Source organism: Eublepharis macularius, chromosome 12 (assembly GCF_028583425.1).
Source record: "Eublepharis macularius isolate TG4126 chromosome 12, MPM_Emac_v1.0, whole genome shotgun sequence".
Taxonomy (NCBI): domain Eukaryota; kingdom Metazoa; phylum Chordata; class Lepidosauria; order Squamata; family Eublepharidae; genus Eublepharis; species Eublepharis macularius.
Window position 1 is genome coordinate 65,781,110 of NC_072801.1, and position 11,189 is coordinate 65,792,298.

At 45.8% G+C, this 11,189-nt stretch overlaps 1 protein-coding gene across 1 annotated transcript; it reads left to right on the forward strand.

Moving 5' to 3' along the window:
* Positions 1–3,065: 3,065 nt before the first annotated feature.
* LOC129338214 (zinc finger protein 883-like) lies at positions 3,066–9,535 on the forward strand. The gene is made up of 3 exons (XM_054992271.1): positions 3,066–3,217; positions 5,525–6,090; positions 6,318–9,535. The coding sequence occupies exons 2-3, from the start codon at positions 5,556–5,558 to the stop codon at positions 7,742–7,744; spliced, it is 1,962 nt and encodes a 653-aa protein (XP_054848246.1). The 5' UTR covers positions 3,066–3,217; positions 5,525–5,555; the 3' UTR covers positions 7,745–9,535.
* The last annotated feature ends 1,654 nt before the right edge of the window (positions 9,536–11,189 follow it).

Below are 11,189 nucleotides of genomic sequence, written 5' to 3' on the forward strand. Positions count from 1 at the left end.
TTCCCTGGAGAAAGTAAGAATGTGCCCAGAGATCAAGGTGCTCTTTCTTTCCGAAAGATTAGAAATATTTTGGCTGTTTTTCCCCTGCATGGAATACACCTGGGAGCTGTCTGAAGATGGACAGGATGCAAGATTTAATTATGTTTAATGAATTAAATGAATTGCCTTTTCCTTATCTCTCCCCTGCTTTTTCCTCCCTCTTTTTCTTCTCCACCAATCATGTTACCTTTTTATTTCAACCATCTCTGTGTGCCCCCCCTTATTTGGGAAGCACCCCTTTTCTGTAACTCAGGGCTAACACTCCTGTCCTGTACTCCCCCCCCCCCCCCTGCTGCCTGAGACTGGCACATGAAAATGCTCCTATAGCATCCCAGTGAGAATAACTGTAGGGGATTTCTCCAATTATTTATGTCTGTGACTTTTCTGGAGGGGGCAGTTTTTGTTGGGGTAGCAAAATGTCAGATTACCTCTTCCTTGTCCTCCGATCCTTTCTGCTTGATGGGTTTGGTGGTACGGTTTGCCACCCTGTAATTCTAGGAATGTATCAAGCCGGAGTCTATTACAAATATAAAACTGGGTTTATTTCAAAGTGTTCTGTGTTGATGTCTTCATTAAAAAACAACCTGCCAAGTGACTCCCAGTCAGGGAGTTCGAAACCAGGCTGCAGTCCAAAACTCCGGTCTGTTTTTTTCTTCTCCCCTTAATCAGATCAGAACTTTGCTAAACCTTATTTGGAATTCAACAACAAATTAGTTCAGAATAAGGTTCTGATTCAAAACTGATGAGGATTCTATACCGGATGTGCACAGTGGTTTCCCAAGCCACACTATTCATGTTACCTCTTGGCTACTAGGTGAGGTTTGCCAAATTATGGAATCAAAGGATCTGAAATCTGGCCAGGGCCTCTGAGCAGAGCATTCTTGCTCCAAGTCCAGAGTGAGGCTGGGACTGAAGGCAAGAGTGGAGCCCAGAATTTTTGGGTGGTTCTGTGAGTGGAGTCCCGTCTTTCAGTTGCCCCCATCTGTCAGGCTATGGATGACAGGATATAGCAGACAGATCTCCGGCCCATTTGAAGTAAGACACAAGTGCTTAGTCAAATGGATTTTATTCAGAAATCAGATCATTTCCATATTCAGGTTCATAGGTCTACTTAGGAGCAAGACAAGCATCTAAGCAGCTGGAATAGAAATTGACAGGAATGACAACATGTGAGAGACACTTCCCTTTTCTAGTTCACTTCTTTCTCCCCCTCCCAATTATAAACAATCCATTGCTGCTCTTTCTGTGTGAGAATATCTTACATATTTGTGGTATCACGATGCGTTGCTAGGAAGAAAGACATATCATAGTCTGGGAGGAAATACAAGGTCATAAACATTGGAGTCCAACAGATAACAACCTGTGAAAGCCTGAGAAATAGAACACTAGCAAGATCGTTACACCAAGATCGTGTTTACAATAACTGGACTAAGCATCGGGATCAGAATCAAAATTGGCATGGATGAATGGGTACATGACACCATCCCCCCTTTGATAAATCAATTTTTGATAAATCAGTGTTCCTCTTTTTGCCTTTGGGGGGATTTTCACTGTGAGTTACTAGACTTTTAATTTTTCAGGGTTCAACTCTGTTCCCATAGTGTCTAAAAGTTAGAGCACCTGTGTCATCTCCAGTATCGGTGTCTGTGTATGAGCATTAAGGTGCCATGTGAGGCACAGCAGCCATTGTGCACAGGGCAGTTGGTGAGATATTATTTGAACTGTCAATCACTTATTGTAAAACAATCATGTTCTAGACTATCTTTAAAAACCCATCTAGCTTTTAAATTGCCGGAAGGCAGGCTATGGTAGAGTAAATCAATTCTGAACTGCACCAAAGAGTGTGGATCAAAAAATCTGCAAAATGGAGCCAGAGACAGATGAGAGATTTCTCTACAAACCCCAAGTCTGCAGAGAATTGGAAAAGAAATATATTGGAGGATCAAAACTCCTCAAACTAAACTACACCTGTAGCTTTAAGAAAAGAATTCTATTGAGACTAGGTTCTGAGATTCCTAGGACATTTTATGGGTTGCTAGGCAATCACAAAAATGTTACCCAGCCTTCCAAGCTTTAGTTTCTGTAAAACAAAGTCATGGTGGGTGAACACACACACAATCTATGACTCTGGGTTTTTTTATACATGTGTTGAGTAATTCTCATGCTACATTCAATGCACAGCTGGACATGTGATTGAAGGCACACACCTGGTCCTGGTCCTGGGTTTCATTTGTAAAGTGAAAAGCCACATGTTGGCTTTTCATAACAGATGTTCACTGTAACGTGAACAGCTGAAGATTCAGCAGGAGCTGGCCTGGTAGAGAGTGACCACCAAAGACATTCAATAAGACAACTTGGTTGGGTCTTGTGGTGGTGTAAACAGCACAGGTTGTCGGCTAGACCTTTCCCAGGAAGGGATTGCCAAGGCAGGATGTTTGATTTCTTCAGCCTAACCTGCTTTACAGGGATGTTGTAAAGTAGAAGGGTTGGGTGGATTACTAAAGCAATTAAAGGAGGAAACTTCAACCCAGGGGGGGAAAAACGGTAACTAAGGTTGAAAGAAGAAAAAAGTCCGTGTGTGTATAGGTAATCTAGGTCAATATAAAAAATAAGATAAAAATATATTAATTCACAAAATCTTTAATCAATTACAAAGAGTAAAAACCGTACTAAAATGTATCAATTTTGGATTCATATATAAGCACCTTCCTCTTTTACAATTTTTAAAAAAATAATTACAGTTGTATACATGAGGATGGTCAGTCACATATTTTCAGGCATTTGCCTATGACAACATACAGTTGTTTAAAATAGAGAAGAATACGTGTGAACCTCGTTTGGGGCTTGTGCTGGGCTTCTTGGAGGAAAGGGTTATGTGATTTAGAAAAAAAAATCCAGTTAATGAATACAACAAACGCATTTTGGTAAAAGGCAATATGAAGGGAAAACTACGACTCCCAGAATGCTCTTCAACGTTCCACTTCCCATGTTTCTTTGCAAAGGAAACTGACGCCCAAGGAGACCCTGGCTCTACGCGAGCCCCTTTGCCTGCTGATGTGATTTAGGGGCTCTTACTTTGGCGAGGTTTCTTTTAGCGTTGCCTCTTATATTCTCCCCCTCCCTCCCTCCCTTCTTTTTCCTTTAATACAGAAGATGGAATGGGTCTGAAACCTGGTAGGTAAGTCGTATCGTAGGAATCTATTAGTTGCGTGTCTTGTGGTTTTTATTGAAGGGTTAACCTGGTGTTTGTTTGTGTGTGTTCCGTTGATTAATATATACTGTTAACTTGTTAAGTAATATATGCTAATATTGAGACTCAGACTATTAGTGAAGAGATGTATACATTCTATTTTTTTTAAAACGCCCCCTGCAATATTAATGGAAATCTTTGCACATTTGCATTTATAGACCCTATTATTGAAATGTCTTTGAAGTGGACTGTACTGACGCACACTGTTATCCGCTTTGAGGCCTTCCTCGTCCTAAATAAATAAAATGAAATAATCAAACAACTAAAACACATCGGGGAGGCATAGTGGTTAAATGGTTGGGCTGCAAATCAAACTTGCTGCATTGTGGGAATAATAATAACACTGACCTTGTTCACCTCTCTGAGAAGAGCGTTATTTAAGCCTAGTTTTGTTATTATTTATCCCAGAGCGCCCCAGTTCTGGGTACTTATTGACAACCTGCACGCAGAAATGGATTACTGAGACATGTAGTCTCTTTTGGCCTGATTGCAAGGAAGAAAAAAAAGAACAGAAGCCTATTTTAAGTCTATGATTCACTGAGTCTCAAGTATTACCTCTATGCTTATATTTTGTCTCTGCGATGTGTGATGTGATGCCAATTTGTATTTCTGTATTGAGGTGCCAGGGCCTTCTGTCTGTGCCAATCTAGTCCCCCCCCCCCGGGGGGGGCGGGATATGAGGTAAGCAGGCAAAGAGAATATTGGAATTTGGTAAATTCTTCGAAAGCAGATGTAAGAACAAAGAAAGAAGGGAGTGGATCCGCACTGGTGGTGGTGGAGAGTGCTGTCAAGTCGTAGCTGACTTATGGCAATCCCTGGTGGGGTTTTCATGGCAAGAGACTAACAGAGGTGGATTTGCCACTGCCTGCCCCTGTAACCTTGGTCTTTATTGGAGGTCTCCCATCCAATTACTAACCAAGGCTGACCCTGTTTAGCTTCCGAGATCCGATAAGCCCGGCCTTGCCTGGGCTATTCAGGTCAGGATGAATCAGAATTCTTAGCAGGATTATAGCCAAGGGAAGGCAACAGTGATAGCTAAATGGAACATTCTTGTTTAAAACTAGTATGGATACTTCTTCTTTGGTATCTATCTTAGATACCAAATCTATCTAATTTGTCTTGCTTTTATCTCACCCGTCCTCTGAAGGGCTCAGGACAACCTACCTAATTCTCTCCCCGCACCCCATTAAATCCCTCATAACAACCCGGAGAGAATATGACTGTTTTGAGGTCACCCACAGAGCTTCGTGGCTGAGTATGGATATGAACTCAGATCTTCATTGTCTTAGTCCAATCCTGTAACATCCTTGGCTGGTTGCTGTGGGAAAGCGGGTGCTGAACTAGATGGACCGCTTGCTCTCATCTGATTCGGAAGGACTTTTCTTGTATTTCTGCAGGTGCAGGGATAGAGTGATTCTGCTGGTGTTTCTGAATGTTTCAGAGTATAATAAAAGAGTCTGAAACTTCTTTTCTAGAAAGCAACATTGGTCATTTTGGAAAACACCTGTGCAAGAGTTAAGCGCTTCACACACCACCAACCAATAGCACTGCAGGGTTTGGTTTCTTTTGGATGAGAGAGTGCCAGAGACTCAGGGCATCTCTTTAACATTTGAAGAATAAGACAGGAGTTTGGGAGCACCTTGAAGACTAACACCCTTTATTCTGGCATAAGCTCCCCTGGGCTAAAATAAATTTTGTTATTCTTCACGGTCTTATTTTGCTGCTACAGATTAACACGGCCCACCAGGAATCCCAGAAGCAGGCTGTGAAGGTGAAGAGTGACTCGTCCAAGGTCATCTAGTGAGCTTGATCACAGAGAGGGCATTTGAACTCAGGTCTCCAGTTTCCACCCTGACCTGGATAGCCCAAGCAAGCCCAATCTCATCAGGAGCTAAGCAGGAGCAGCCTCAGTAATTGGATGGGAGGCCTCCCAAGATGACCAGGGTTGCTATGCAGAAGCCGGCAATGGCAACCCACCTTTGTTAGTCTCTTGCCATGAAAACCCCACCAGGGGTCACTATAGATTGGTTATGACTTGACGGCACTCTCCATCACCTCTGGATTCTAGTTGGACACCCTCGGGCACGGCATTGCTCTGGCTAGCTATGCTGCTGCTGTACTAGGAGTGAACAAGATTGCTGGGTCATTTCCCCAGTAAAGCGAGGAAGATTTTTGCTGATTCATTTCTTCCAGGCATGGACTTACTTTTTTAACTTGTATCTTTTTCTCCCTCAGGAGAAGCTGGGGCCAGAACTGAGAATGAGGAATGGATCGCCATCAACAAAGGCTTCAAGGGGCGCACGTTTCCCTTGTGGAAGAAGCTCATTTGTCTCCAGCACCCTCGGAAAGGGAACCCCAATATGTAAAGAGCCAAGGAAAACAGGAGAGCCAGCAATGGTCGGAAGGATACTTAAAAGCCAGAGAGGAACTGGATTGGGAGGAGGCTTCCAGTAGTAGCTCAGTGGTCTTTATTGAGGAGCAGGGAGAGGTGTTCAGAAACAGCATCGAAGATGCATCCGATTTAGATGACTTTGAGGAGACCACGGAGGACCCCATCGCTGAGAGATCCCTTGTGGAGGGACCAGAGGTAATCCTTTATCCAAAGGGGCCTCCGGCAGCTGCTGGATTTGCTACTGAGGACTGTGAGAAAATTGCTTATCATGGTGAAGGCTGTGGTGATGCCGAACTGATCCTTTGTCCTGAGGTATCTCTGGGGGGAGAGGAGTCAGAGGAGGACGAAGCTGAGGACATCGGTTATGTGGGTGGAACGCCAGCAGAGAAAATGCCCGTTGGGGTGGAAGGTAAGTCAACCTTTTCCCCAGATGGTTTCAGTGAGGAAGGGTTCCTTGTTGGGGAGGAGTAAGGCAAGCATTTGGGGAGAGTCTGAGGCCATTGGTTGCCACAATAGAAGGGGAGGATCCAGAGAGAGAGAGAGAGAGAGAGAGAGAGAGAGAGAGAGAGAGTGGGGTGGGTGGGTGGGGGGGAGGGGAGCCTGAAGCAGTCATCTCACAACAAGGCTCTCTTTCAGGGAATATATCTGATGAGGAAGCGGTTGTTGAGTGGACAATGCCTGTGGCGGAGCTGGTTGCCAAGGAACGGCCTTCGAAGCCGCGCCACATCTGCAGCGAATGTGGCCGGAGCTTGGCCAGTCATTCGGCCCTTGTCCGTCATTGCCTCATCCACACTGGAGAGCTCCCTTACACTTGCACAGAGTGTGGACGCCGCTTCCGACAATCCTCAGCCCTCGTTCGCCACCTTCGGGCCCATCGGGGTGAGCGTCCCTATGTTTGCAGCGAGTGTGGCAAAGCCTTTGGGGTGAGATCAGCGCTAGTTCGGCATCAGCGAGCCCTGCATTCAAGTGAGAGGCCCTATGTTTGCGGGGAATGTGGTAAGGCCTACGCAGACCTTTCTATCCTGACAAAGCATCAACTGATTCATGTCAATGGGCGGCCATTTTCTTGTCCTGACTGTGGCCAGTCATTTGGACATCGCACCACCTTGACTCAACACCGGCGAATCCACACAGAGGAGCGGCCATACCGTTGCACGGAATGCGGGCAGACCTTCCGTCAGAATTCTGCCCTGGCTAATCACCGCCAAGTCCATTCTGGAAAGCGTCCATTTTCTTGCCAGTTCTGCAGTAAAACCTTTGCTGGCCGGCCCACTCTAGTCCAGCATCTCCGGACTCACACAGGGGAAAAGCCGTACAGTTGTCCAGATTGTGGCCGTTGTTTCAGCACTAGCTCCAATCTGCTGCAGCATCGAAGGAACCACCTTGGTGAACGTCCCTTCGCCTGCTCCTTGTGCGGCCGCCGTTTTGCCCGGCGGCCTGACCTGGCTAGGCATTATGTTACCCATGCTGAAGGCAGCGTCCGGCCTCACCGCTGCGGTGAATGTGGGCGACGCTTTGTGGAATTGACGGACCTGGAGCAGCACCAAGCCACGCACCGTGGGGAGCGGCCCTACGTCTGCAGTTACTGTGGCAAATCTTTTACGGAGGCTGCCACGCTGGCTCGACATCGCCGTTCGCACCTTCCAATGACTCAGCAGGCTTACAAATGCGAGGTGTGCGGGCAGACATTTGGACAGAGCTCTGACCTTCTGGCACATGGGCGAGTTCACAGTGGGGAACGCCCCTATGCCTGTGCAGACTGTGGCAAGGCCTTTGGGCGCAGCTCAAATTTGTCGCGGCATCGGCGGGTACATACCCATGAGCGCCCATATGTCTGCGGGGACTGTGGGAAGAGCTATACCCAAAGCACTCACCTTATGGAGCATCAGAGGCAACATACTGGTGAACGGCCCTATGAGTGTGCAGACTGTGGCCGCTCGTTTGGCAAGAAGGGGCACTTGGACTCCCATCGGCGTGTGCACCGCCTCTTGCCGGAATCCCATGAAAGTGCAGATGAGTCATTGGTGGAATGTCCTGATTCGGGAACTCTGCTGAACCAGTGAACGAGTCTGGTGGTGCTCTGTAGGGAGGGGCCGTGGGTCAGTGGTGGAGCATCTGCTTTGCATGGGAAAGGTCCCAGGTTCAATCCAGGGCACTGCAAGTTAAAAGAATCGGGTAATAGGTGATATGAAAGACAATACTGACCTCAATGATTCAGCATGATTCAGTATAAGGCAGCTTCACGTGGGGTCATGTATGTGAGTGAGCAAGGTTTAATTTGAGCATGACTCACCAAGGCTTAGCACCACAGTTTGTTTCTAACATCTCTAGAATAATGATAAAGTACATGTTTGGGCATTCTTTTTGTCAGGTATCCACAGGCTCATGTGATCCCCTGAACCACTCACATTAGAAACTTTACCTGCTTGATAAGAATGCTTTGGAATTATACAGTCTAACTGGTATTTGGCGAGAGGCTATTGGTTCCAAGGACAGAATTCTCCGCACTCTAGAATTAAACTACCCCCTTCACAATGGGGGTTCAAATACAAAGGACTTGGCTCTCAGGTCATACTGTCTGTTCTAGACACCTAGTTCTGCTCTCTTCCCAGAGCAAGAAAAGGCAAATTCCCCAGACAAGCTCTCATGCTCTCCTCTCCTCTTTCTGTTCCGTTCTATTGCGTCATTCCCCTCCCCAAATTCAGAGAGGAATTGGCAGCCTTGGCTTTGATCGTTGCCTTTTGAGATGTCCAACTATTATCCCCGATTCCAGTATCAAATTTTAGGATGTTGGGTGTTGCTCAGCAATCAGACTGCTGATCTAAAAAGTTGCTTCAGGTTTTGTTGGAGACACTGAGGTTACAATTGGGCCACGTGTGTCGTCTTACCTCACATTCGCTGAGCTGCTGTGCTTTGGTTTGGTTCTGTAAATACACCAAGAATCACCACGTTATATATTTATTGGTGGTGGAAAGTGCTGTCACTTTCTTGTAGGGTTTTCGAGGCAAAAGACTTCAGAGGTGGTTTGGCATGGCCTGTCTCTGCGTAGTGACCCTGGACTTCTTTGGTGGTCTCCTATCCAATTACTAACTAGGCCAACCCTGCTTAGCTTCTGAGATCTGACAAGATCGGGCTAGCCCGGTCCATGCAGGTGAACAGCTGGATTTGAGTCCAGTGGCATCTTGGAGATGAACAAGATTTTCAGGGTCTAAGCTCTCAAGAGTCAGAGCTCCCTCCTTCTTCCCATCATGGCTACCCACCTAAAAGCATCCAAGTGAAGGCGGACATTTATTAGTTTGGTAATTTATGTCCATTACCAGTAAGGGATTAAAAAAAAAAGTTAAGTGGATGTTGAGGGAGGCAGTTAAAAATATGCAGCAACAACCTTGCCTGGGCTAGGGGATTATGTTGAAGATTTTACAGGAAATCAGAGAAACAGGTTTCATCCCTTTAGAACATCAATTTCTTCATTTGTGTGTTGCCGGACTATTGTTAGTGTGCTTGATTGTGGTTAAATAATTAAAAGCTGCCGTGAGCCCGAAACATGCCTTTTTATAGAGGAAGTTTCCTGCTCCAACTCCTGCTTGTTTCTGGCCTGATCTTCTTCCAGTTGGTCTCTGCTTGGATCCGGTAATTCCACCACATCTCTGCATCAGGTGAGATTGGGTCCATTCCTGAGGCAGAGGGCCCCCCAGAAATTCCTGCCTCTGGGGGGTAAATGTTGTATTTCTGTACGTGTTACTGCTTGGGCCTTGCAAGCTCAAGAAATGGGACTTGTGCAGAATCCCCGTGGGATGAGGCTCCGTTGGATGTGGGGGAGTTCTTTTTCTTACAATAAATGATTTCAGGTACAAGAGGAACGAGCCTCAAGTTTTAATTCAGAAATAAAGTATACCTCAGCTGTCAAAACTTTTAGAAACACTAAATGAGGAAAATCTACAACACACACATTTATTTTATTTATACCCCACTTTCTCCCCACTGGAGAACCAAAGCAGCTCACATTGTTCTCCAGTCTTCCATTTTATCCTTGCAACAATCCTGTGATGTAGGTTAGGCTGAGTGGTGTGGGACTGGCCCAAGGTCACCCAGTGAACTCTCATGGCAGAGTGGGGATTCAAACCCAGGTCTCCCAGATCCTAGTCCAACATTCTAACCTCTTTGCCGCACTGCCTCTCATCAGAATGTGCATGTTTTGTGGCTTGAAGAAATTAGGAAAAAGTGACCACCGTAACTAAGAACCAGGCGTGAGGGGGATTCTGAATTGGCGCTGAACTGCAGCCTCTTGGGGACAGCTCGATGGATGGACTTTACTCCTGCTCTTTGCTCTCCATAGGGGGAAATGGGAAGGGACAGGTCATATTGCCTAGTGCTAGTGAAGTCCTTTTAAGCTTCTCTTTGTCATACGGGTTTTCACTGTCTGGGCGGGGGGCTAGCTGTTGTTAAGAACACACGCTGAATTACTGCGTCCCAGGCTCCAGATTAATTTAACCAGAATAACTGCCTCTCCCTGGTTCTGCATTCACCATCATAGGATTACTGGGTTTGCTCAGCTATAATTATACCATGAAAATGAGGTTTAAACATGATTCTGAATTTGAATGCCCATCAGTGATCCTCACCTGAGAATACACAGGAATGAATGAAAGCCTTGGGATTTCTTGCAAGGCATATTTTGTGAATAGAGGCGGGGTGGGGGAGAAGGCCAAAGCCCTGATTCCCACATTGCAGGCTAGATTTCAGGTGAGTACTGTGACCACAGAGGCTCCCCTTCCCACATCTCTCGCCTCTGGGTTGGCAATGTGGGGGGAGTCACAGGGGGCCTGATTAAGCCTATCCCATCCCTCTTGTCAATCTTTAAGTTAAAATGAGTTTAGGAGCAATGAAGTGATGAGTTTGAGACGTTCGTTTAAAAAGAGCAGAATGAGGCAATTCCCTGAATCTTGATTCCATTTTCATGTCAGATCCACAGGACAAGAGAGGGTATATTTATTTATTTAGATTATTTATAGTCTGCCTTTCTCACTGAGACTCGAGGCAGATCACACAGTACAGTCCATTTCAGAGACATTTAATAAACAATGTAATAGGGTACATAAATACAAATTTGCAAAGATTTAAGGTACAAGAAATGCAATACAGAGTTGAAGAAATGCTGAAATGGAGTGTAAGCGATTCTAAGACTGACATATTAAACAACATAGAAACTGCCCAATGGGATCATACTTACAGTAATAGACAGTACATATAGTAAAGTCTGTAGCCCCTATCCTTTTACTGAAGAATCTCTTATTGAGTCAAGCCCTGGGCAAACTTTGGAGTCTTGCTCTGCCCTGCAGCGCAATTTAATCTGAAGTGCATGCGCTGGGGCTAGATCTAGAAGTCAGGGTTACCAACCTCCAGGTGAGGCCTGAAGATCTCCCAGAATTACAACTAGTGTCCAGGCTTACAGTGATCAGTTTCCCTGCAGAAAATGGCTGCTTTGCAGGGTGGCCTGTATGGCATGAT

Excerpts from the sequence above, each read along its gene's own strand:
- LOC129338214 (XM_054992271.1), top strand. The coding sequence starts at position 5,556 with ATGGATCGCCATCAACAAAGGCTTCAAGGGGCGCACGTTTCCCTTGTG. Across the intron at positions 6,091-6,317 it reads AATGCCCGTTGGGGTGGAAG|GGAATATATCTGATGAGGAA; the intron begins GTAAGTCAACCT and ends GCTCTCTTTCAG.